General features: G+C 35.6%; 1 protein-coding gene across 1 annotated transcript in view; it reads left to right on the top strand.

Annotated features, from left to right (window-relative positions):
* The window catches only part of ASPM (assembly factor for spindle microtubules), a 62,714-nt gene that overhangs the window by 34,055 nt on the left and 1,050 nt on the right, over positions 1–27,609 (top strand). Inside the window, exons 17-27 of the mRNA XM_008685169.2 lie at positions 1,678–1,872; positions 7,402–12,153; positions 15,326–15,492; positions 16,923–17,019; positions 18,147–18,356; positions 19,579–19,728; positions 20,579–20,770; positions 21,226–21,418; positions 21,560–21,714; positions 23,137–23,313; positions 24,263–24,432. Coding sequence (XP_008683391.2) covers positions 1,678–1,872; positions 7,402–12,153; positions 15,326–15,492; positions 16,923–17,019; positions 18,147–18,356; positions 19,579–19,728; positions 20,579–20,770; positions 21,226–21,418; positions 21,560–21,714; positions 23,137–23,313; positions 24,263–24,432 — 6,458 coding nt within the window. The remainder of the gene's footprint in view (positions 1–1,677; positions 1,873–7,401; positions 12,154–15,325; positions 15,493–16,922; positions 17,020–18,146; positions 18,357–19,578; positions 19,729–20,578; positions 20,771–21,225; positions 21,419–21,559; positions 21,715–23,136; positions 23,314–24,262; positions 24,433–27,609) is intronic.

Raw genomic sequence — 27,609 nt, 5'->3', positions numbered from 1 at the left:
TATAGTTTTGAGTCTTACATTTAGGACTTAAATCCATTTGAAGTTAATTTATGTATATGGTATAAGAAAAGGGTCCAACTTCTTTCTTTTGTATGTGATTATTTAGTTTTTCCAGCAGCATTTGTTATGGAGACTGTTCTTTTCCCATTGATCGCTCTTGGCACCCTTGTCAAGATCATTTATCCGTGTATATGACGGTGTATTTCTGGGTTCTCTATTCTATGCCATTGGTCTCTATGCCTGTCTTTATGCTAGTACCACACTGCTTGATTATTGTAGCTTTGAAATATGTTTTGAAATTGTGGATGGGAGGGGGGATGCTTTTAATTTGGATATCTGTAATCTCAAAGGCCATATGCTTTACGCAGTGATGTTAGATGGCTTAATCAATTTGTTAGACATAATTCCTCAGCCCAATTTTAGAATTGTCTAGTCTTTTTTCACTTAGAAGTGGTCTAATACATGACTTGCACCATTTCTTAGCATTTGTTTCAATCCATTAACTACATTTTTCCTTTCTTAGAGTGGCTATTTGATCCCTTCCACAGTTGAATGTGTTCTCATACTGTGCAGTTTCCACCCATAGATACCAACACCTTATTATAATTAATTAATAATTAGAATCTAATGTCTGTGAAGAGCCCATCCTTGGATGGTGAGCTGTCCCAGATAGCTACATAAAGGGTTATCAGACATGCTATAAATTGTTCTTTCTACCAGGGGAAATAACTTACATTCTAGTTTCCAATTCAGGTAACTGAAATGATAAATCTGGCCTTGGAGAGTGTGGCAAAGTGATTGCCTAGTTCAAATACTGGTTATCCTACCAGCGGACTGACAGTCTACTTGACTTCTCTGTCTCAGTTTCCCTCTAGTCATAAGTTGTACCTGTTCATCTGTTCTTATGGTTGTGTGAGATTTACGTTAAGCATTCATGAAGTGTTTAGAATGGTGCCTGAAACCTAGTAAGTATTTGACCTATGTTGTTTTTGCTAGTAATTCATTAGAAGTAACAGAAATAGAGAGATGTAGGGTACCGGCCTGTAGTACTCTCAGGGCAGGTAGCTCCTCTTTGGCCACTTACGTTGTTGAGCAGTCCTGCTACCACTTCTCATAACCCGATATTCTGTCATCTTCATTGTCTATCCCTTAAAGCCATAATGTATTCTGTGCTAAAAGTAGATCTTTTACTGCTTCTCCCTTTTTAATTCCATTGTTCAAGTTGTTACAAAGCAATACTACCTTATATTGTAAGACATTTTGTTTATTTTAGGGTCTCCTTTTTTCTTTTCTGTTTCCCTATATGGTCCAATGCTTTTTTCAAAATTAAGCATGAATTCTCTGGGCCATAATCTGAGAAACATACCACATTTAAATTGCCCTTATATTGATTTTTGAAGATCTGTGATATATCAAATATATCTGTGATCTTTATTTTAGGATTATATGCCTAGGAGTTTTTGTTCCATCATATAAATATATATGCATGTCCATCTATCAGACCTTTCAACATTCTTAGAAGTATCTATACTCCAAAGATGAGCATATTTTAAGTCTGGGGGGATGTTTTATTTTCAGGATCAATTTGATTAATATTTAATAGATGATTTTCTAATTAACTTAAGTAATTAAGCTTTTGGCTCATATTTTCTTTTTCTTTTTCTTTTTTTTTTTTAGGAGCGAGACAAAGCTGCAAGAATTATTCAATCAGCTGCGATCAATTTCCTAACTAAACAACGATTGAAAAAGGAGATTAATGCAGCATTGACCATTCAGAAATATTGGCGAAGACTCTTAGCAGAGAGAAAATTATTAATGTTAAAAAAGGAAAAACTAGAAAAAGTTCAAAATGAATCAGCATCAGTTATTCAGGTATAATATCCTGGTATTTTGAATTTAAAAAGTTTTAATGACATTTTTAAGGAAGAAAGTAAAATATGATAAAGTTTTCTATTATATTTTAAGCTCTCAAATTTTTCTGGTACTTGAACAAATATTTGATACCTCCCAAACTCTTTACTATATTCAGCATAAGGCTCAAACAAATTGAAATGCCTCCTTTTCTCTGAACTCTAATTCTTTACCTCTTCTGTCCTCTTTGCTTTACATTAGAGGTTTACAGTCTTATGTTCCGTGGGACATGCTGACATACTGCACCATTTTACTTTGTATATCCACAAACTTAACCAAGCTCTCTGTTTAATCTCTGCTATGGGTCCTAGGCCTTTTACATGAAGTTTGCTGATCACTAGTTTGGGGAATGTTCTGCATACTTAAAAAGAATGTGTATTCTGTTGTTGTTGGGTGAAGTGTTCTGTAAATGTTAGATCTATTTGGTTGATGATGTTTAGTTCTTTTATATCCTGACTGATTTTCTGTTTGCTCTCTCAGTAAAAGAATAGTGTTTAAATCTCCCAACTGTGATGGGATATGTCTTTCTCCTTTCAGTTCTTTTAGTTTTATCATCATGTATGTTGAAGCTCTGTTGTTAGGCACATGCACATTTGAAATTGTTCTGTTTTCTTGGCAAGTTGGGTCTTTTATCATTATGTAATGTTCTTTTTTATCCCTCATAGTTTTCTTTGCTCTGAAGTCTACCTTGCTGGCTATAATAGAACTACTCCAGCTTGGTTGTAGACTTGACTATCATCTGCAGGGCATATTTTTTTCTGTCCTTTTACTTGTTAATTACTTACATGATTATGTATGACATGAAGTCCAGACAGCATTTAATTTTTATGTTTTGAAAATCTCTGTCTTTTGATTGGTGGTTTAGACTATTTATATTTCAAGCATTTATTGATATATGCGAATGTGCATCTATCATTTTAATCGTTTCTGAATGTTTCCATTCTTTAATTCTGCCCTTTCCCCTTTCCTGGATTGTTAATCCTTTGAACACTTGATACTATCAACAGTTGTAACACTATCAAGTGTTACACTTTAGTCTATTTTCTTTCTATTTCCCTTTGTACAGGTTTTTTTGTTTTGTTTTGTTTTTTACTGTCTCTATAGTTTTGTGTTTTTTCCAGAATGTCCTGTGGTTTGAATCCATCAGTGTGTAGCCTATTTAGATTGGTTTCTCTCACTTAGCAATATGCATTTAAGTTGCTTTTATGTCTTTTTTTGGCTTGATAACTTGTTTTTATCACTGAATAACATTCCATTGTAGGGTGTACCTCAGGATTTTTTTTATCCATTCACCTGTTGAAGGATATCTTGGTTTCTTCTCATTTTTGGCAGTTATGAATAAAGGTATTGTAAACATCTGTGTACAGGTTTTTCTGTGGACCTAAGTTTTCAGCTTCTTTGGGTAGGTACCTTGGAGTGGGATTGCCTGATCATATGATAAACTAGGTTTGTGAGAAACTGTCAAACTGTCTTCCACAGTAGCTGTACCATTTTGCATTCCCACCAGCAAAGAAGGAGACTTCCTCTTGCTCTACTTCCTGGCCAGCATTTGGTGTTCAGTGTTTTAGAATTTAGCCGTTCTAATAGATGTATATTAGCATCACATTGTTCCGGTTTGCAATTCCCTAATGCTGTATGATGTTGAGCGTCTTTTCATATGCTTATTTACCATCTGTATATCTTCTTTAGCGATGTGTTTCGTTCTTTCTCCCATCTTTTTAATTCTTGTCCATTTTTTATTTCTTGTGGAGTTTTAAAGGCTCTTTGTATATTTGGATACAAATCCTTTGTCAAATATGTATTTTGCAAATATTTTCTCCTAGTCTGTGGCTTATCTTTTTGTTCTGTTAACAGTTTTTCACAGAGCAGAATTTTTTAATTTTAATGAAGCCTGACATTTTTTTTCTTTAAAGGATTATACTTTGGTGTTATATGTAAAAAGCCATTGCCAAGCCCGAAGTCACTTATTTATTCTGTTGTTATCTTCTGTATGTTTTATGATTTTACATTTTACATTTAGATCTATGATTTATTTTAGTTAATTTTTGTGAAAGGTAAAGAGTGTTTAGATTCATTTTTTTTTTCTTATGGTTGCCTGCCTATTCCAGCATCATTTTTTGAAAACAAACAGAATTATCCTTTGTATACTCCATTTGGTTGTTCCTTTGCCAAAGATCAATTGACTGTGTTGCATGGGTTTACTTCTAGGCTCCCTATTTCCATTCGAGTGATCTATTTGTCTACTAGTTTGCCAATACCACACTATCTCAGTTACTATAGATTTATATTAAGGTTTGAAGGTGGATAATGTTGGTCCTCCAGCTTTCTTCCTCTTTGATAACATGTTTGCTATTCTGGGTCTTTTGCCTCTCCGCTTAACTTTAGAATCAGTTTGCTGGTATCCACAGAGTAACTAGATAAGATTTGGATTGAAATTGCATTGAATTTATAGATTAAGTTGGGAAGAACCGAGAGCATTGAGTCTTCTACCAATGAACATGATATATCTCTCCATTTAATTAGATCTTCTTTGATTTCTTTCATTAGAGTTTTATAATTTTCCTCATACAGATCCTGTGTATATTTAGATGTATTTTGAAGTGTTTCTCTTTTTTTGCTACTAATGTTAATGGTGCTATATTCTACAAATTTGCTGTAATTGCTTATTAGTTCCAGGAGGGTTTGTTGTTTGTTTTTTGTCGTTATTGTTGTTTGTTGTTTTTTTGTTTTGTTTTGTTCTGTTTTGTTTTGTCATTTCTTTGGATTGTCTACATAGATGATCATGTCACCTGTGGACAAAGAAAGGCTTATTATTTTTGTCTCTTGTATACCTTTTATATCCTTTTTTTATTACATTAATCAGGACTTCCAGTAGATGTTGAATAGGAGTGGTGAAGGTACATCCTTGCATTATTCCAGATTTTAAGGGAAAAGCATCTAGTTTCTCAGTGTTAAGTTTGATGTTAGCTGTAGGTTTGAATAGATGTTCTTTATCATATTGAGAAAGTTCCTCTCTATTCTTAGTTTGTTGAGATATTTCTTTTTTAAATCATTTTTCTTTTTCAGCGTAGATAATTTCTATTGATCTTAAAGTACATTGATTCTTTTATCATCTTTATTCTGCTATTGAGCCATTCCAATGAGGGTTTTTTTTTGTGTGTGTGTGTGTGTTTTTCAGTTCTAATATTTCTATTTGGTTCCTATTTGTATCTTTGATGGTTTTACTGAGACTTTCTATTCTCCCACTAGTTTCAACTTTTGGAACATTTTTACATCTGCTGTCTTAAAGTCTTTGTCAGGTAATTCCATTGCCAATCATCTCCATTGGCCTCTGTTGTCTTCCTGTGCAAGTTGAAATTTTCGTTGTGTTTTTATGCCAAGTAATTTTTAATTACACCTTGGATATTTTGAATGTTATATGAATGTTGATATTTTAGTTTTATGAGGTGATCTGCCTTGTTGGGTTCAGGCCCCAAGTTCTTATCAGCTTTCTATGGGTATGGCTTCAACATCAGTTCCTTTTTTAAAGCATTTACAGTGATATCTGTATCAGTCCCATGTGTATATCATTGAGTGCCAGTCTGGGGTCTAGGTGGTGATGTGTTTCTTAATTCAGTACTCAAAGGCTAGTCTGCTGTCAGACCCACATGTACACAGCTTAATGGTGAACCCCAAAATTCATAACATTAAGGGATTGCTTTCCTGAGCTATCCCTTCTCTTCAATCTCCCTAGGACTCTCCAGGTGTTTTTAGGTCTGCTCTGTTTCGTTCTGTGGCCAGAAAGCTAAACCTTTGGTTTCACTGGTATGCTGTGTTCTTTCTGTGACTACCCTAGCCGAGATCAAGCAGAGACTCGTATCTTTAGTAAGAGGAAGTACAAAATATGGCAAAGGTTGTGGAGATAGGGAGAAATGAAGAATTGGAGCTATGAAAGCAACCTACCACAGATATCTATGGTGGAGAAAAAAAGAGCACCTTATTTGATGCTAAAATCTAGGCCCCAGTATCAACTCTTGGTATTTTGGAAAAAATTTGCATCGTAAGTTTTCTTTTCTTTAGATGATCAAAGAATGCTAACTGACTGTGTTTTTGTGAGAATTAAGTAAGAAAATTATATGTAATGCTCTTTAGTAAAAGCTACTTAGTTTCGATAGACACATGGCAGTGCTACTAAATCTCTCCTGCGATGAGAGGTGTTGAACTTATCTTCCATGATCCATATCAACACTGATTAACATTTCAGTGACAGAGACTGGTAACAGTATTCAGAAGAAATGGTTATCAAAGTGTAAAATAAGCTATCCACACTGACCCTTTACTTTTTGGATTTGTAGGTTTCACAAACAACCATCTAGAGGGCATAAAAGAAGAAATGGCAACTGCAATTCTGAATAGCATCTGCTTTACTTTTCCCTACCTTTTTGAGGCAGCTTAATAAAAGGCAGCTTGCATCAAGCTTACAGTTTTTGACGCCATTTTGCATTAATATGCTTAAATGTAGTTGGATAAATGTTTTAATTATGTATGCGTCTCTTCATAGTAATGTGGTATACTCATTATTTCTTATCAGGCTGAAGAGTAGGAGCAAAACCACAATCGACACATATTAAAGGAATAAGGCAATATCTGTTGGGAAAAACGTAGAGGGTTCCTAACTCTCCTCTCCCATGAATAGGTGTGCTTGGACCAGGCACAGGTGCATAACAAATGGGTATAGTGCTCTAGGGGACAGAAATACCTAGCCCCTAAGCTGTTTTACTTATGTAAGGGAAAGTAAGCTGCAATAGGGAATTCTCCCCCTAGTCTTGCCCTAACGAAGGAGTTAGGGAATGTGGGTGGTATGGGAAGAAAGCACCCTTGGCTATTCAAGAGATAAATGGTTTATCACTTCTCTTATCTTTTCAGAATTCTACTTTTTGACTGTGTGTCTATAATTCCTAAACCGAAGAAGAAGCAGTAATTTAAATCTTAATGAAAAAAATGCCTAAGAATGATCTGCCTCACTTGTTTCTCAGATTCCTCTGTTTATATTATTGGACCTATAGGATCCCTCACATAAATAGTTTCTAATCATTACATGATAGTTTAGCAGCCTTGATATTAAGGGGAAAATACAAAATCCAAAGATATATTCATAGGAAATTAACTTAGAATCAATAGATAGCAGAATATTACTATAGCTTTATTTTGACTATTTTCTTATATGTTATTCTATTAGAATATAAACTTGCTTTATATTTCTTTTGTCTCTGGAATACAAATGCAATATAAATACCACTAGGATTGAGACAGAGATTTTTGAATTGGCTATAGCTATATCAATATAGAAACTAAACTACAAATAAAAGAGACAAGTATTTTCCAAAAATAATATTTTTTTAATTTAACATGTTTATTTTTAAGCAAAAGGTTAGAAAAATTAATGTTTGCAGAGGTGTTAAGTATAGAAAGTTATGTGTTTTACTTGGTGTCCTTTCTTACCTTTTTCAGAAGTATTGGAGAAGATATTCCACTAGAAAACAATTTCTGCAATTGAGATATTATTCAATCATCCTGCAATCTAGGATAAGAATGAAAATTGCTGTTACTTCTTACAAACGATATCTTTGGGCTGCGGTTACAGTTCAGAGACATTGGCGTGCTTATTTAAGAAGAAAACATGATCAACAGAGATATGAGATGCTAAAGTCATCATGTCTCATAATCCAATCTATGTTCAGAAGATGGAAGCAACGTAAAATGCAATTACAAATAAAAGCTACAATAATATTGCAAAGAGCTTTTAGACAATGGCATGGCAGGAAACGAGCTAAAGAAGAAAAATCTGCTGTTGTCATACAATCATGGTATAGAATGCACAAAGAATTACAGAAATATATTCACATTAGATCTTGTGTTGTTATCATTCAGACAAGATTCCGGTGCCTTCAAGCCCAAAAGTTATATAAAAGAAAAAAAGAGGCTATACTGACCATTCAAAAGTATTACAAAGCATATCTGAAAGGAAAGATTGAGCGTACCAACTATTTGCAGAAACGGGCTGCGGCCATTCGGCTACAGGCTGCTTTCAGGAGGATGAGAGCTCGCAATCTACACAGACAAACCAGAGCTGCTTGTGTTTTTCAGTCCTACTGGAGGATGAAACAAGAGAGATTTCGATTTCTAAACCTTAAGAAAATTACTACCAAATTGCAGGCACAAGTAAGAAAACATCAACAATTACAGAAATATAAGAAGATAAAGAAAGCTGCCCTGGTAATTCAGATTCATTTTCGAGCTTATGTTTCAGCAAAGAAAGTTCTAGCATCTTACCAGAAAACACGTTCTGCTGTCATTGTTCTGCAATCTGCATATAGAGGGATGCAAGCCAGGAAAAAGTTTATTCATATCCTCACATCCATTATAAAAATTCAATCATGTTACAGAGCTTATATTTCCAGAAAAAAATTTCTGAGACTAAAAAGTGCTACAGTAAAGTTACAGGCAATTGTCAGGATGAAACAAACTCATAAACAATATTTACATTTGCGGGCAGCAACACTGTTTATCCAGCAACAGTACCGGTCCACAAAAATGGCCACACGAAAGAGACAAGAATACATGCAGATGCGGGAATCCTGCATCAAACTGCAAGCTTCTGTTAGAGGTCACCTGGTTCGAAAGCAGATGCGCTTGCAAAGACAAGCTGCTATCTCACTACAGTCTTACTTCAGAATGAGAAAGACCCGGCGGCGCTACCTGGAAATTTATAAAGCAACTGTTGTCATTCAGAATTACTATCATGCATACAAAGCACAGATCAATCAGAGGAAGAACTTCTTACAAATCAAAAGAGCAGTTACTTGTTTGCAGGCAGCTTGCAGAGGTTATAAAGTACGCCAGCTGATCAAGCAACAATCCATAGCTGCTCTTAAAATTCAAACTGCTTTTAGAGGCTATAGTAAAAGGAAGAAATATCAATATGTGCTTCAGTCTGCTATCAAGATTCAGAGATGGTACAGGACATACAGGACTGTTCGTGGTATTAGAATGCAATTTTTAAAGACCAAGGCAGCTGTGATTTCTCTCCAATCTGCTTATCGTGGCTGGAAAGTTCGAAAGCAGATCAAAAGGGAACGTCAAGCTGCAGTGAGGATTCAGTCTGCTTTTAGAATGGCCAAAGCCCGGAAACAGTTTAGATTGTTAAAAACAGCAGCATTAGCCATCCAGCAGCATCTGAGAGCGTGGACTGCAGGAAGGAAGCGATGTATGGAGTACATTGAACTCCGTAAGGCAGCACTGATGCTTCAGTCTACATGGAAGGGAAAAATAGTGAGAAGGCAGATTCGAAAGCAACATGAATGTGCTGTCATCATACAGTCATACTATAGAATGTATGTGCAACAAAAGAAGTGGGAAATCATGAAAAAAGCTGCTTGTCTGATTCAAATGTATTATAGGGCTTACAGTGTTGGAAGGAAACAGCGTCGGTTGTACTTGAAAACCAAAGCAGCTACAGTCATTTTACAGTCCGCTTACCGAAGTATGAGAGTAAGAAAAAAAATAAAGGAGTGCAACAAAGCAGCAGTCACTATACAGTCCGCATATAGAGCTTACAAAACCAAAAAAAACTATGCAACCTGCCGAGCTTCAGCTGTTATAATTCAGAGATGGTATCGAGATATGAAAATTGCAAGCCATCAACGTAAGGAATACCTTAATTTAAAGAAGACAGCAGTTAAAATTCAAGCTGTTTATAGAGGTATTAGAGTAAGAAGACAAATCCAACACATGCACATGGCAGCCACTATTATTCAAGCCATGTTTAAAATGCATCAAGCAAAACTGAGATATCATAAAATGAGAACAGCAGCTGTCATAATTCAGGTAAGGTACAGAGCATATTGCCAAGGTAAAATTCAGCGTGCAAGGTACTTGACAATTTTGAAAGCTATTACTGTTCTTCAGGCAAGTTTTAGAGGAAGAAGAGTTAGACAGACTCTGAGAAAGATGCAAAGTGCAGCCACACTCATTCAGTCGTATTATAGAAGACACAGAGAGCAAGCCTATTTTAGTAAGTTGAAAAAGGTAACAAAAACAGTACAGCAGAGGTACCGGGCAGTGAAGGAAAGAAAGGCACAGTTTCAAAGGTATAACAAATTGAGGCATTCTGTCATACGCATTCAGGCTGGTTTTAGGGGGATGAAAGCTAGACAACACTTAAAAATTATGCATTTAGCCGCAACGCTTATTCAGAGGAGATTTAGAACTCTCAGGATGAGAAGAAGATTCCTGTCTCTCAGGAAAACTGTTCTTTGGGTTCAGAGAAAATACCGTGCAACTGTTTGTGCAAAGCATTACTTCCAGCAATTTGTACAGTTACAAAAGGCAGTCATTAAAATCCAGTCATCATACAGAGGATGGATGGTAAGGAAGAAGATGCAAGAGAGGCACAGGGCTGCTACTGTCATCCAGGCAGCTTTCAGAATGCACAGAGCAAATGCGAGGTACCAGGCCTTGCAACATGCCTCAGTCATAATCCAGCAGCAATACCGAGCACACAGGGCTGCAAAGCTACAGAGACAACGTTATCTCCGACAGAAACATTCTGCTCTGATCATTCAGGCTGCTTTTAGGGGGATGAAAGCTAGAGCACATTTGAAAAATATGCATTCCTCTGCAACCCTTATTCAAAGCAGGTTTAGATCTTCAGTGATGAGGAAAAGATTCATTTCCCTCAAAAAAGCTGCTATTTTCGTTCAGAGGAAATATCGGGCCACCATTTGTGCCAAACATCACTTGTACCAATTCTTGAAATTACAAAAGGCAGCCATTACAATCCAGTCATCTTACCGAAGGCTGGTGGCAAAGAAGAAGTTACAGGAGATGCACCGGGCTGCAGTTCTCATCCAGGCCACTTACAGAATGCACAGAACATACGTTACATTTCAGACTTGGAAACGTGCCTCAATTCTAATTCAGCAACATTACCGAACGTACAGGGCTGCGAAACTGCAAAGAGAAAACTATGTCCGACAAAGACATTCTGCTTTGGTCATTCAGGCCGCATATAAGGGAATGAAAGCAAGACAGCTTTTAAGGGAAAAACAGAGAGCTGCTATCATAATACAGAGCACATATAGAATGTATAGGCAGTATCTTTTTTACCAAAAGATTCAGTGGGCTACAAAAGTAATACAAGAAAGATATAGAGCAAATAAAAAGAAAGCTCTTCAACACGATGCCCTCAGGACAGCAGCAACCTGTATTGAGGCAGATTTCCAGGACATGATCATAAGGAAACAGATTGAGGGACAGCATCAGGCTGCCACTATTATTCAGAAGCATTTTAAAGCCTCCAAAATAAGGAAGCATTATCTCCACTTGAGAGCAAAAGTAGTTTTTGTTCAAAGACGATACAGAGCACTAACTGCAGCGCGCACCCAAGCACTCATTTGTGTACAGTCTTCATCCAGGGGCTTGAAGGTACGAAGGGAAATCCAACATAGGCACCTGGCTGCCACATTAATTCAGTCAGTCTACCGAATGCACAGGGCCAAACGTGATTACCAAGCAAAGAAAACTGCCGTCGTTGTTATACAGAATTACTATAAGTCACATGTCAGAGCAAAAACGGAAGGAAAAAAATTTTTAGCAGTTCAGAAATCGGTCCTCATTATTCAGGCTGCTTTTAGGGGCATGAGAGTCCGACAGAAGCTGAGAAACCTGTCGGAGGCACACAGGGCAGCCATTGCTAAGCAATCTGCGTTCTGCCCTCGCAGAGCGGACACCCCGCGTGGAGCTGTTCCCAGCGCGGCGCTTAGGATTCCGAAGCGGCATAGAGCTGCTCTGGTGGCTTGTTCACAGGGGGCAGAGTATCCTCAAAGAGAGGCTGCAGTAACGACTCAAAAAGCTTTCTGTGAAATGGTCACAAGAACTTGGGAAACGCAGAGGCGTGCTGCCCTACGAATTCAGTCCTTCCTTCAGATGGCTGTGTATCGGAGAAGGTTTGTTCAGCAGAAAAGAGCCGCTGTGACCGTCCAGCAGTATTTCAGGACGTGGCAAACAAGAAGGCAGTTCTTAGCGTATAGGAAAGCAGCAGTGGTTTTACAAAATCACCACAGAGCCTTTTTGTCCGCACAACATCAAAGACAAGTGTATTTACAAATGAGGAGCAGCGTTATCATTATTCAAGCTAGAACAAGAGGCTTTATACAGAAACGGAAGTTTCAGAAAATTAAAGATAGCACCATAAAAATCCAGGTACTTATACATTTAAATGTAAAGCCTACATTCTTTCTTTAACCAATATTTGTTAGAATTTGTAAAATTAACATAAGCAGGTCTTGAAGAATAATACTTCATTTATGTGGCCATTTCATTTATCTTCCAAAACAGAACATTTTTGAGAGTGGGAAAAGGGCACTAATAATAATTCAGCTAATACAGCACAGAACTGGGATTCTTCTGAACATGATCACTCTATGCTTGATGCGTTTCGATAGGTGTTAATTTTGAGAATACAGTTTGATAAATGAGAGTACTGAGTAAAAAAAAAAATTTAAGTGAGAAGTTTAAGCTAAGGTAAATTGAGATTTGGCAAAATTTAAGCCAAATGGTATAACTTTATTCCTCTACCGATCTGTTAATGAGACCACTTAAGCTAGACAGACATGTGTATTTAGCACTTTTGATTTCTAAAGCAATTTTATGTAATTTTTTCATTATATTATTACTGTTATACATAAAATACATATTTTCTATATAACAAAAATATCTGCATTTCTCACACACATACTTATTTATCAGTGGGTGAAAAGCGTTGAGTATTATCACTTGAAATGTGAAGGAACTGAGAAAATTTAAATAACTTGCTAATGTTGCAGAGGGGAGGCAGATCCAGGAATTGAATGTAGGTACTTCAGCAGTTTATTTTTCTCCCTGTTCATAACCTGGGCTTTGAACCTTGGTGTGATATGTAGGTACCTTGTTGGTTTGCTGTTAAACTTAGATATACTGTTTTCATTCAGCAAATATCCAGTACTGGCAATATGCTAAATGCTATCATGGTTGATTGGCATAGAGAGATATACTTAGTTGCTGTCCTTAAAGCATTTAATTGAGCAAGGAAGCTTAATTATAAAACAAAATGAGAAGTTTATGTTGCTGGGAACATTAAGAAGGGAAACCTAAAGTTAGTCCCAGTGGTCAGAAAAGACTTCCTAGGACAAGTGGCATTTACGTTGAGATGTTAAGCCAAAGGATGAATTAAAAATAGCCCAATAAAATGTATCCAATGTATCCAGCTATAGGAGATAACACAGAGTTCAAAAATGAGAGAGGGAGTGTGTGTGTGTGGTGCAGTAATAAAAGATGATATGAGATCAGGTTGGCAATAGAGGGAGTGAGATAGTGCATAGCTTTGTAAGACAGACACAAGATTAGTCTTTACTACTGGATTAAAAGAAGTTCTAGAAGAATTTAAAAAGGAGAAAACCAGAATTGTTTTTTTATTTTTAAAAAATTACTCTGGCAGGAATGTGAAAGAGGGACTGGAAGGGCAGCAGGGAGACCAGCCAGGAGACTATTGGCATTAGGTCAGGTGCAAGATGGTTTAGTAAAGTGTAGTGACAGTGGGATTGTGAGGACTGGTTTGAGTGGAAGGGGTAGGATTTGCGTTATATAGAGTGTAAACAAGCATCCAAGCCATGCGTATGGCTTAAGTAACTCAGCAGATGTTACCATTCACTGACATAGGGAGCAGGGAGAGGAGCAGATTGGGAGATTGACGATGAGTTCAGTTTGGGGTACGTGATGAAGTTGAAGTACCTAACAGATGTCTCAGTTGAGATGTCTAGCAAGGCAGTTGGCTGTGTTTGTCTGGAGTTTGGAGAGAAGTACGGATTTCAAATTTGACTTCTACATTATCGGCATACATGTGATAATTGAAGTCGTGGGAGTGATGGGATCACCCAGAGGTAATGTAGAAAATGGGTAAAAGAAGAGAGGCTGCCTGGGACTCAACCCTGAAGAATGTCAACATTTGAGAATACTGAGAGGAGAAGCCAAAACATAGTAGTAAGAATAAAGAAGAAAAACTAAAAGATTTTATGGTATCAAGAAACCAAGGAGTAAGGGAGGAAGAAAAGAACGCTCAAGTTCCAAATGCTGCCAAGAAGTTAATGGTTGAAATATGTTAATTGGATGTATTAGTTAGGGTTATATTCAACTGAAATGACAGAAAAGCCAAAATAACAATCTTAGGAAATTTTGGCTATTTTTCTTGTATATAATTAAATTTAAAAATTATATTTTACACATCTTGTTTTTAACATATAATCAGTGGTCTCAAATTTTAGTGCACATGGGAATCACTTGGAATTTTTAGAAATACTGACACCTGGCTCCCAGTGTGAATACCAGTATGTTGGTATTCAGATTTGTTTACCTAGAAACCACATATGATATACTTTGAGTAAGTTAAGGACATCACAAGAGTAATTTTGACATTATGTATTTTTTGCATGGCAGCTGACTTTGGATCCTGATCCCCATGTAAGGCGCAGCTGCAGTATTTGTTTTAGGTGTTTTGGAGTCAGACCTGGGTTCAGATCTTGCCTCTGTTGCCTTCTGGATACGCAGTATAATAGGTCTCTCCTTCCTCAACATCAGTTTCTGTTCTGTAAAATAAGGGTCTTACTCATCTCACGAGATATTTATAGAGAATAAATAAGATACCTTTTCCACGTATTACCTGTGCAACAAGTTACTCAATTTCTCTTGATTTACTCATCTCTAAATTAGATAATGATATTATCTACCTATGGTATTGTAAGGACCTACAGTGCTTAGTACAGTGCTAAGAGCTTAATAAGTCGTACTGTCACTTAAACATTTAGTCAGCCTCAAGGTCGCAGAAATTGGAAAAACTGATGGTTCCCTGATAGAGAGTTGCTCTCAGGAGTTTGCTGCAGCCTGGACACAAAACCCAGGATATATGTGAGGGAGGCAGGGTGGGAGGTGGGAAGGATTCCTGTTCCTTCCCAGGAAGTAGAGTAGTCAGTGTGTCCCTTTTCCTTCTGTTCTTCCAAATGGATTGAGATAGGACAATGCACATATCTGGCTTTTCAGACATCATATTACAATTTAGAAGTATTTGTGAGGGTTATATTAGTCTTAGCTCTCAGCCAGCCACAGGTTACGTGTGATCAAGTACATGTAGGCATTCACTACGGTTAGCCCCACTGTTTTCAGAGGGCTCGTAGGTGTCAGGAATGAATGAGCCTGATCGAAAGAAGAGTCATCGTATGACTGTATTTCTGCAATTGATTTTTGTCTACTTAACCTTACGCTAGCTGTCTTTAATATTGATTTTCTTTCGGTTTACAAGAAAATATATCTCATTGCGTATTTGTTATACTTATGTGTTTAATAGGCTGTGTGGAGGAGCTATAATGCCAGGAAATATTTACATAAAGTGAAAGCTGCCTGCAAGATTCAAGCCTGGTATAGGTATTGGAAAGCACGTAAAGAATATCTAGCTGTACTAAAAACTGTTAAGATCATTCAAGGTTGCTTCTGTACCAAACAGGAGAGAACACGGTAATAAATGACAGCTGGGGGGGGGGGGGGAATATGTGTGTGTGGTAGCCAAGTCTTTATATAATAATAATACTGCTTATTGATTTTTCTTTTAAATATTTGCTATGCCTAACTTGTATGGTTTGTTTTGTTGGTGTTAGCTCCACTAATGAAACAAAGTATATCTCTAAGACTGCCTTATTTTTTGAGATAGAGCCTTGATATAATTCAGTAAAAAGTACTTAAAGTTGATTTGGTTTCATGGGGATGAGGGTAAGGGGAAGTGAATAAAATAATCCAGTAAAATCTTGGTTTTCTTATTAATGCATTGGCCCATTTTGCTTGTCAATTTAGCTACTGGCAAAATTGTTTTCTCACTCATTTTTCTTTTCTTTTTTTTTTTTTAACTTAGCCCCCACACTCTTTTACTTTAATGATGAAGACCTGATTACCAACTTATTTATATTCATTGTATTTTCCTATTCCTTGTTCATTTCTTTGAAACACCTTTTCTAAAGCTCTTACCAGATTATCAATATTATTTTTTATTTCATAGCGTAAGAATTTTTCTTCAGTTACCAGAATTGATGAATTATTGTATCATTGGTGGTTTTAAAGATTGTTTTAGGAGAACACACAAGAAGAGTTCTTCTTAGAAGAGTTATAGATTCCATGGGTGGATGCTCAGGGCTTACCATATAAAGATACAGGTGCTGCTATCCGCTATTAAGGACCAGTATCTAAGTTTCCTGTTTCAAAATGTTGAATTTTTCTCATTAATGTTCAGCTTTATTTTCTAAGAAATGTGGCAACATGATGTAAGTTAAATCCATGCTCAATTTTTATGTATTACCACCATATTGACACCTAAAGTTTAATCTCTGGCCCTCACTTTCTTTTTCTCCAGTTCTACTTAAAGAATATTTCTTCTCAGATACTTGCATGATGCCTATAGCTTTCCTTTCAAACAAGTGTCCATTTCTCATTTGCCTGATGCTTTTCTAATCTCTCAAGTTCTCTTTGTGACCCCCTTCTGTCTGTTCAATGACTCACTTGCAACATGGACTCAGATTTTATACTCTGCCATTATTTCTACCAGCACCCCCTTTATCTAAGCTTTGTCTAGGTCTGGATAATTGTACTTTTTTTTATCCTGTTCAGAATTCTTTCTCATTCTAGAAATTCATATTTCTTGACACTGGAATATTGCCAATATTGCCAATTGCAAAACTTTTTTTTCTTTGTGTCTTCAGGGTGTGTGTATGTGTATGTATAGAATTCTGATTGCTACAATTTAAATATAAATTATACTTTCCACTTCCTTTTATTCTCATTATCTTTCTTATATTTTCTTTCTCTAGTATTTAACAGGGGCAGGGGTGGTAGTACAATAAATACTGATTGAGTAGATTAAAGAAATTTGTAATTGCTTTCCAATAACTACTTTTTAGGTTTCTGAATGTGAGAGCGTCAACAATTATCATTCAGAGAAAATGGAGAGCTACACTTGCTGGAAGAATAGCTCGTGAACACTTCCTAATGATGAAAGTAGGTGCAGAAGGAAAAAAAATATCTCATTTGCGAAGAACTATTTTAGGAAACAAACATTGTTTTTTCTTAACTATACATTTTAAACATACCATTGCAGTTGATTAAAAATTGTATTCACTCATAAAAATGCTTTTTATGAATACTTTTGTTTGTATATTTACATTTACAAAATATTCTCAAATCCAAGTTTGAAGTAACTAATTTTAGAGTAAATAATTTATTTGGAGAAAGTCCTAATAGATGTAGCATATTTTGTCTACTGTAAGTCAAACACTTAATAATATATTCTTTAAGCTACAGTTGGTGATCTATTAAAAATATTTAACATCAAAGGTTAAAATAGCTGTAGTACCTATAACCTTTTATTAAAGAAATCAAAACTAAAATTCTACTTATAAATTTCAACATTCGTGTAATAGTCACTATTATTATATAGCCATTATTATTATACCTATTAGTGTATATTTACTAACTTGATCCTCATAATCGCTCTCTGAAATAGTTATTATTAGCATACCTATTTTACAAATGAGGAAACTGAGGTCTAGAGAGGTGAAGTGACTTGCCCAAGGTCATTCAGCCATTTGGCGGGGGAATCTATGTTTTAAAGAAAATCTAGTTTCCATTTTAATTTATATACTTCTCCAGGTGTCTTAGAATTTGGTTGTCAAGATGTTATACAATTGAAAAATCTAAGATGTGCTGTTTCTAAGATATACTCTATGGCTCTTGAAGCAACAGATAGCTTCCCTGGTAGCTGTTTACAATGCCCATTCTGTTCTTTGTATTGCTAGCATTTTTATTAAATGTATTTGTCCCATGGTAATATTAGTCCTTTTCTCCCTCACAATGAGAGGTATGAAGAAGACGAGAGGGAAAGAGCACCAGATATCTATGACCTTGGCTTGCACCTTCATAAAAACTTTAGCTGTAGACCCATATAGGTTTAGAAATTATACACCATCACCTTTTCTTGTATATGAAATATGACATTCTGAAGCTAAAAAGGTGACGAAAATTCACAATTATACCATCTCATTTGACACTGAGAAATTAAAAAACCTCCAGTGGGTTGAAATTATTAAACCTTTCTATTAATGTCACTTGCACATTTTTCCTTCTAGAGACATCGAGCTGCTCGTTTGATCCAAGCAAATTTTAGGAGATACAAAGGAAGGCAGGTCTTTCTTCAGCAAAAGTCTGCCGCTTTGACCATACAGAGATATATACGAGCCAGGAAGGTCGGGAAGTGTGAAAGAATAAAATATTTAGAATTAAAAAAATCTACAGTTGTTCTGCAAGCACTAGTCCGTGGTTGGTTAGTAAGAAAAAGAGTAAGTATTTTTAAGTAGAATATCTCACTCGTATGAAATGAAAGTATTTGATGTTAAATTGTGTTAAGAAAGTTTAGATTTTGGGGGCGCCTGGGTGGCACAGCGGTTGAGCGTCTGCCTTCGGCTCAGGGCGTGATCCCGGCGTTATGGGATCGAGCCCCACATCAGGCTCTTCTGCTGTGAGCCTGCTTCTTCCTCTCCCACTCCCCCTGCTTGTGTTCCCTCTCTCGCTGGCTGTCACTATCTCTGTCAAATAAATAAATAAAATCTTTAAAAAAAAAAAAAAAAAGAAAGTTTAGATTTTGGAAAATAATTTCAGAGCTAATATAACCATTAACTCGAATTTATTCAGCTTCTGCAGAGCCATGTAACAAGATCACTGGCTGCTATAGATTTTTGTTCTATGAGCCTGTTTCTCATAGATGCTCCCCAAGAACGCCCACTAAAGTTTCTCTTGCAAGGAATCTTAACAAAGGAACTGAAAGAAGAGTGAGGGAAGAGCTCCCCACGTGAAGGAGCTTGTGATTCAGGTAGCCATTTGCTACCACCCAGCACCTCCTTGAGGTTTGTGAGCTACCATTCCTGCGGTAACTTCCACATCTTCAGGAAGAGAGAATCCCTCCGAATGAGGTCATGATGTTTTGGCATCCAAAATATGAAGCACTGGCAAAGACAAAATAATTAAATTTGAAATGAAAAAGGAAATCTTTTATATTGTGTTCATTAAATATGAATTGGAAGTCTAAAGGCCACTATCGAGAGGTTCTGTTACAGGAGACTTGTGCTAGATTTGTGCAAGACTGCCTAATAACTGGAGAAACCGATTCGAATAATTTTGTCTTACTGTGACCATCTCCGGCAGTTCTGCTTAGAATACTGTAATTTGTTTTGAGTTTAGTATTCATATACTTCTCTCATTATAGTACATTCGAAGCTTTAATTAGCTGTTTTTGTGTAGTCTAGTTAAATTAATCTGTTCTTTAGTATAGTGCCCAAAATATAATTTTGCTTTTTATACCCTGAGTTAGGGATGACACATGTGGAAATATGGTACAGTAAAGAATTATAATCACTTTGAGTTACAATGTAAATAATATTAATAATTAAAAGTTAACCTATTATTGCTAATTTATATAATTTGGTATTGAAGATATACAAAAGTAAACATTGATCAGTTGTCTTAAAAGTCAACTATTTGGTTAATATTTTATTTCTCTTTTAGATTTTAGAACAGAAAACCAAAATTAGGCTTCTTCACTTCACAGCAGCTGCGTATTACCACCTGTCTGCTCTTAGAATTCAAAGAGCATATAAACTTCACATGGCTGTGAAGAATGCTAACAAGCAGGTTAATTCAGTCATCTGTATTCAGGTTAGCTTTTCCTTTACAGTAAAACTATATGGTATAATTTTTTTTATAAATTTTCTATTTTAATAAATAATTTCCAAATACACTAAGGTCGTATAATATGTAACTTTTGCTTTATAGAATGACGTATTTAGGATGGATTGATGGGTTAGAAATAGGTTGATGTTTTAAGGCACAGGAATAACGCTAGGAATTATTTCTGAAATATTTGTACTCACTTATACTCGTAGCAAAGTCGGAGGGTTTCTTTCCATTCTTGCCAACACATAGCGTTAAAGACTCTGATTTTTGCTATTTTGATGAATGGCAAATTGCATCTCATTTTTGCTTTGGATTTCCTTTGATTGCTAGCAGTTCTAAAAAACGTTTCATGTGTTGGATATTCAAATTATTACCTGTGTATTGTGTGCTTTTTCTTAATGTATGTGTGTAGGGTTTTTTTTTTTAAATATACTTTGCCCTTTTCTCTTTTGGAAGTTCTTTTTTTCTTATGATTTATAGGAGTTCCTTATGAATTCTGGATAAGAATTCTGTATATATACATTAACATATACTTACATGTAAAATATTGAGTGAGAAAACAAATTGCAGAATGACATACAGCTTGATAGAATTTATAGAAGTTGTGAAATGAAAGCTATGTTGTACAGGGTTAAATTCACACACATACCCAATGAGTGTGCACCAAGTGGAATGGAGATTTGCACCAAGTGGAGTGGAGAAGTAATGCCACTGGGGAGGGTTGAAAGATATTTCAATATAATGTTCTGTTTATTTCGTTTGTATGTGTCTGTATATATATTTATTTATTTTAAAAACCTGAAGTAAAGAAAAACTCTGTATGTTTAAACAGAGATGGTTTCGAACAAAATTACAGCAGAAGAGGTTTGCTCAGAAATATCATAGCATCGTCAAAAGTCAGCATGAAGTTCAAGAATGTATGAGCCAGCAAAATAGGGCTGCATCAGTAATACAGAAAGCAGTACGCCGTTTTCTCCTCCGTAAAAAACAGGAAAAATTTAACAATGGAATCAGTAAAATTCAGGTAACTGGAAATAATGATGTTAGCTCCAGACTTTGGTTTATAATTCACCTACACGATAGCTAACATTTTAAAAACACAGTCACATACATTTTAAAACGCTGAGTTTTGCCAGTTGAATAACTCATAAATACTGTATCATTGTTAAGCCCTTTATTTTCAAATTTCCCTAGAGACATTTAGGATTGAAATGAAAAAGTATTTTAGCATTTTGTATAGATTTAGATACCTTTGGTCAATGAATGATGCTTCAGGTTATATACAGGAATATTATATATACTTCTTTTCAGAAAAATTGGTTTAGCTATTTATTAGAACATGAGTTGAGGTTTTATTTGCCAAGTGTCTGTTTATATCCTATAAATTTACTGAAAAAACTTATTTTGTAGAAATAGATGTAGATGTAAGTTCAAAACATCCTGGGTTGTAATCTTAAAATTGCTGTTTGTCTCTTTAAGGCATTATGGAGAGGGTACTCTTGGAGGAAGAAAAACGATTGTACAAAAATTAAAGCTATACGACTAAGTCTTCAACTTGTGAACAGGGAGATTCGAGAAGAAAACAAACTCTACAAAAGAACTGCACTTGCACTTCATTATCTTTTGACCTACAAGCACCTGTCTGCTATTCTTGAGGCTTTAAAACACCTAGGTGAGTTTGTCTTAATGGTATCTCGTATAGGGTTAGAAATGCATTTTTACCTTTGAGTGTACAAGGAATGTTATAATACAGTATTTGCTGAAACTTCATTTTGTTGCTGTGAATTTATCTCTCTCTCTTTCCTCCTTTCAGAGGTAGTTACTAGATTGTCTCCTCTTTGTTGTGAGAACATGGCCCAGAGTGGAGCAGTTTCTAAAATATTTGTTTTGATCCGAAGTTGTAATCGCAGCGTTCCTTGTATGGAAGTCATCAGATATGCTGTACAAGTCTTGCTTAATGTCGCTAAGGTAGTTTTCCATTTTAATAATGAATTGTTCATTGGTCAAGAAATCTGACCCAGCAAATTAAGTTCATGCTTGCTCACCACTAGAACTGAGATCGCCCAGTTAGAATTCATTTATGTGCAAGAGTCTTAGGGGGAAAAATGTTTATTCTGTTAACATAATTGTACATAGGAAAAACTAATTTTTTATGATTTTATTTCTTCTGTCTTTATGATATTAATAACAGTGATTACTAACATTTATTGAGTACCTCCTACATGCTAGTGTTTTTCATGCATCATTTAATTTTTCTTACAATAATCCTCTCAGGCAGTTCATGTTGTTATTCCGATTTTGTAGAGAAGGAATAATAATTCTTATAGAAGTTAGATCTCCTGCCTGAACACTTGAGCTTGGTAACTGGTAGAGCTGAATTCAGATCCGTTTGTGTCCACCTCTAGAGCTGGTTTTCTTATCCCACTGCATTGTACCAAAACAATAGAACCTCTTATAATCATGTCTGGCAAAACGTGATTAAGATACTGCCATCACTTAGTTACCCTGTATGTAAGACTCTATATAGGTATTAGCATTTAAGCTTTTTGGCTTTGGACCGATGGCAGATATCGGTACTAAACCGTAATGCATGCAGTCAAAAATACTGAGATGACAAATTTATCTTCCCCATCCAACCCCTTAGCCGCAACTTAGAACACTTTACCTGATTATTTTCTTACTGAGAAGTGGTGGTTGAGAACACAGACTGATGCCAGACTGCCTGGGTTCGAATCATAGCTCTGCAGCTTATTATAGGTTACTTAGCCTCTCTGTGCTTTACTTTCTTTAACTGCAAAATGGGTATAGTAATAGTATCCACCTCATAATGTTATTGTGAGAATGAAATGAATCAATATATATAATGTGCTTCGTATATAAAATAAATGTTAACTGTTAATATTGTTTTATTGTTATTTGTATCTTAGTAGCATTAGCATTATTTGTTCCCATGCGAATTTCAATATGAATCTAGTGATACAATTAGGTATTTGAGGCAGGAAAAATATATCTCAATCTTAGTCTTTATCATTATTTTACCCTGCAATTAACTACCACAGAGAAGTTATCTTTTTCCTGCAAGGTTCTCAGTAAAATTACCTTGTCATTAAGCTTTTTATTTACTTCAGGGTGTTCATGTTCAAAGATTTTAGATTTGATTCATATTTTGTGGAACTTTAAAGTCGATTGGGAAGAAAACAATTAAAATGCAGATATGCATGTAAAATGGATCCAGAAATGATAGTAATATCATGAAGTCATTTCACCAAGTCCTTTGCACTTGCTGTAGGTAGTCCAAAAAGTTGGCCCTAAGCTTTCTTTTTGCTTGGGCTGTTTCTAAGGCTAACATGTGTTTGTTATAACGTTTGCTTTCACTCTGTTCTCTTCAAGTACGAGAAAACTACTGCAGCAGTTTATGATGCAGAAAATTGCGTAGATACACTGCTGGACCTTTTGCAAATGTACCGAGAAAAGCCTGGTGACAAAGTCCCAGACAAGGGTGGAAGCATTTTTACAAAAACTTGTTGTTTGTTAGCTGTTTTATTGAAAACAACAAATCGAGCCTCTGTAAGTATTAGTTATCTTCCTTTGAGGTTATTTTTCCAGGTTTTTAGGTTTAAGACTTTTACACTTTTCCTTCAGTAATTATCACAATTTAAATAGGGTTTTGTATATATCAAACCTGCCCTTTTTGTTGATACACGAAGTGTTTATTTGTTGTGCGCCGTGTGTGTTGTGTTGATATAGGAGGTTTTCTAATGTATTGAGGAAACTGAATTTTAAAAATAAAATTTATTAAAGTTACATAAGTAGCCATTTCCCATTTACTTGAGGAAAGTAACAGATTATCCTAGTAAGGTCAAAAACCACATATATTTGACGACTCATCCTCCTGCTGTAACCATAAATACATGTCAAGCTTTTCTATGGTGAGATCTCTGTAGGTGTTACAGTCGACATGGGGGAACCAGAGGCTATGATAGGATTCTGGCCCTTATCCTCAGAACAAAACCCCTGAAGGATTTTACACAAGGGAGTATGTTGTAGTTTAAGTTCTAACATGACTTTGGCTACTGATTGAGGAATGGATTGGGGAAAGCAGGTGTGGATGTAGGGAGACCATTCAAGAAGGAGGGAAGTATAGATATGTAGTGGTGTAGGCAAAAGACTGTACTGGACCTAGGGTTGTGAGAGATCAGTAGATAACTCTGGAAACTGAGAGAAAATTCACAGGACTTGGTAACTGGATATAATAGGTATATTGACTGTAATATTTACCTGTTTATTCAGTATGGAGTTAGGTGTACAATCTTAAAATATTTACCTTTTTTATAATTGTCTTACAAATTAGTTTATAACTTAAACCAGTCTAACTGCTCAACTTGGAAAGCATGGCTTTTGATTTTGGTAAAGACTCTTAAGTTTACTGTATGGTGGTTATTATGGTTGATTTTACTAGCATAGAAGGGATACAAAAATTTTATTAGTTTTACTAAATGTACATTTTCTTTTTTAGGATGTTCGAAGTAGGTCCAAAGTTGTTGACCGTATTTATAGTCTTTACAAGCTTACAGTTCGTAAACATAAAATGAATACTGAAAGAATACTTTATAAACAGAAGATGAATTCTTCTATAAGTACTCCCTTTATTCCAGAAACACCTGTAAGAACAAGAATAGTTTCAAGGTAAGCAGTAAATGTCCTCTATAGTTTTGTGTCACTGTTCATTCATTCATTCAATCACTTAGTGAACATTTGAGTACATACCATAAACAAGATACTGTGCTTGACAATGGAGAAACAACATATGAGTAAAAATAGAATCTTTGGTAAATCTAAAGTAGACAATCTCAGGAAATAATGAAGTAACACTGTGGCTTTGAGTATTTAATAGCTATTCGATAAATTCCTTTTATTAAATAGTTAAGTGCTAAGTCTAACAATTAGCTTTTTATAAGCTTTGCTGTATAAACTTTCTTTTCTTGCATGTAGAACAGACTTCAGTGTTTTGAAAGCTGCCAGAAATCCCTCCTGGCTACACTATCAATTTCCAACTCTTCTCCTAATCATCCTGATACTTGAAATTTCTCCTTCTAAAGAAGTTCTTTATGAGATCTTGTACTGGTTTCCCTACAGCTGCTGTAGCAAATTACCACAAAGCTGGCCTTAAACAACAGTAACTTATTCTCTGATAGTTCTTGAAACCAAAAGTTCAAAATCATGGTGTCAGCAAGCCCTCACTTTCTCTGAGAGCTCTGGGGCAGAATCCTTCCTTGACGCTTCCGGTTTCTGGTGACTCTAGGTGTTCCATTCCCTGCCTCTGTCTTCACATGGGCCTCTTCGCCTTCTCCCGCCTCCTTAAAAGGACGTGTATTGGATTTAGGGCCAGTTCAGATAATATGAGGTGATCTGATCTCAAGATCCTTTAGTTAAGTATATCTGTGGAGACCCCTTTTTCATAGTAAGGTAACATTTACAGGTTCTAAGGATTAGGATGTGGACGTGTCTTTTGGGGGGGCGGGGTATTCAGTCAACAGCAAGCCTATAGAGATAATAATAGCTTAACTAGTTTAAGATATGTAACTTTAGACATTTTTTAAAAATGGGTATTAGCTTATCTGGTTAACCAAGTAGACACCTCTACCAGTGTGGTATGGAGCTGCACCCTATGCTTTAAGGTGGTGAACCTGTGATTATGGCACAGCATGGAGCCACATACTTCAGGAGAATGATTGTGGTAGTGCTGGGATAGAGAATAACTTAGAGGACCTGCTAAAATAGTGTGACTGGGAAATTGTCTCTGAAATATAGTTACAAGGAGTAAAAGTCAAAAAGGACAGGAGAAGGTAGAGTGGGAAGGGGCATTGAATCATGGGTTTTGTTTTGGGAAGCTGAGGTTCCTGTGACAAATTAGAGGAAGAGACAAATGAGCTATTAGATTATCAGGGCTGTGGTTCTAGGCAGAAGAATCAGTCTAGAGATTTGTATTTGGTATCCTTAGATTCAGGAATCATTAGATCACATATAAGTCTATGGTAATAAATGCAGTCACTTCAGGGGACGAGAATACCTAGAAAAAGAAATTCCCAAACCAAACCTTAGGGCAACCCCAATTTCTCCAGAACTCAAAGAACCAGCCAACGCTCTGAAAAGGAATTGGTAATTGGATAGAAGATATTCCAGAGTGGTATCACATCAGCTGTGTGGAATGCTGACGAGAAGTTGTTCGATGAGGTATGAAAAATGCCCATTGGACTTGGCAAGATGGAGGTTAGTGGTTAAAGTGGTGACAGCTATAGATTAAGGAGGATTGAAAAACAAATGGACCACATCATATGAAAAATTCATGACTTTATGATGATACTAAGGAAAAAAATCATGGATATCCTTGAGGGATGCTAGAGAAACAACTTGTGATGCTTACTATGGATAAAAGGGAAAAATCAAGTATGTCCCATTTTTCTTATTATACTGTATCTTAGGGTAACCCAATGGTTGATATAGGAGTTCTCTATAAAAAAATTCTGTTTAATAAATGCAGAAAGAATATGAAACTATCATTATTTGTAGCCCCTAATGAAATAATAGGTCTACTCTAGGCCATGATTTGTGCAAGTTTGATAACAAAGCTTTAGATGAATTAAATCTTTGTAAGTGACAATAATCAAATCTATTGATGAATCTTGACATCACAAAAGATACGACCACCAAATATTATCTCTGAGTACACAAGATAATCTGAATATGATTTCTCATCACAAAAGCAAACCTGAATCACCTCATGCCTTTTTGCGCTATTCTGAGTGTTACCACCAGACCTGTGCCAGGCTGCAAACTCAGTTACTGTTCTGTGTTGCTAGAAGTTCGGAAGCATAGAGTCGCGTTTAGAAACTTATATAGTAATTTAAACATGCTATTACATAGTTTTTTAAGTCAGGTTTATTGGGATACAATTTACATATAGTGGTAAAATTCGTCCTTTTTAAGTGTAATATTTGATGAATTTTCTTATGACAAAAATTGGTCTTCTGTTGTAGAGAACTCTAGTAACATTCTTCAGTTAGATGATATAAATTAGAATTATACTGATTTAATCTACAAAATTGTTATTATTTATGAATTCATTTTTGGCCCAAAATTTATAACATTAGAACTTAAGCTATGACTTTTACATTTTGCTGAGGCAATTAAAATTTTACTTAAAAATGGTTTAACATTTTCTGGTTTTACCTTATTAATAAAAGATTTAATTGATTTTGATGAACTAAGTTAACTCATGATGTTTAATTTCCTTCTTTCCTTCCTCCCTTCCTTCCTTCCCTGCCTATCTCCATTTCCATGATTCAGCACTTCTCTACAAGTCGTAAATCCTACAGTGTTGACAATGCACTATATTTTGCCCTGGGTTACATAGCAGTTAGCTTTATAATTACTCATAATTATAAATTGTGTAATAGTTGTACATTGGTTTTATGGTTGCATATTTCACAGTATAACCAAAAAAAGCCTACTTGCTTGAAACTTATTATTGAAGACCATGTCTACATATGATTTCTATTTAAGGAATTGGGAAATTTTAATACTAATCATGTTTTTAAAGCTATGTTTTAAAACTATAATTAACATGAATGAATAGCTTCCCTTTTTTTTTTCAACTGAGATAAAATATTTCTATCACACCAAAGTTACCTTTGCCTCTTTCCAATCTAGTTATCGCCTTTTAACCCCTAGATTCTGGCAACTGCTTTTAGCTTTGCCTTTTTTATATTGTTACACAAATGGAATCATAACAGTTAAGAGCTTTTTGTGGCTAGATTCTTTTTTTAGCTTGATGTTTTTGAGATTTATTTACATTGATGCATG

This window comes from Ursus maritimus, unplaced genomic scaffold, assembly GCF_017311325.1.
Source record: "Ursus maritimus isolate PB19 unplaced genomic scaffold, ASM1731132v1 scaffold_2, whole genome shotgun sequence".
In the NCBI taxonomy this organism is placed as follows: Eukaryota; Metazoa; Chordata; class Mammalia; order Carnivora; family Ursidae; genus Ursus; species Ursus maritimus.
The sequence above is the reverse complement of the archived record's forward strand: the minus strand, read 5'-3'. Positions and strand labels throughout refer to the sequence as shown.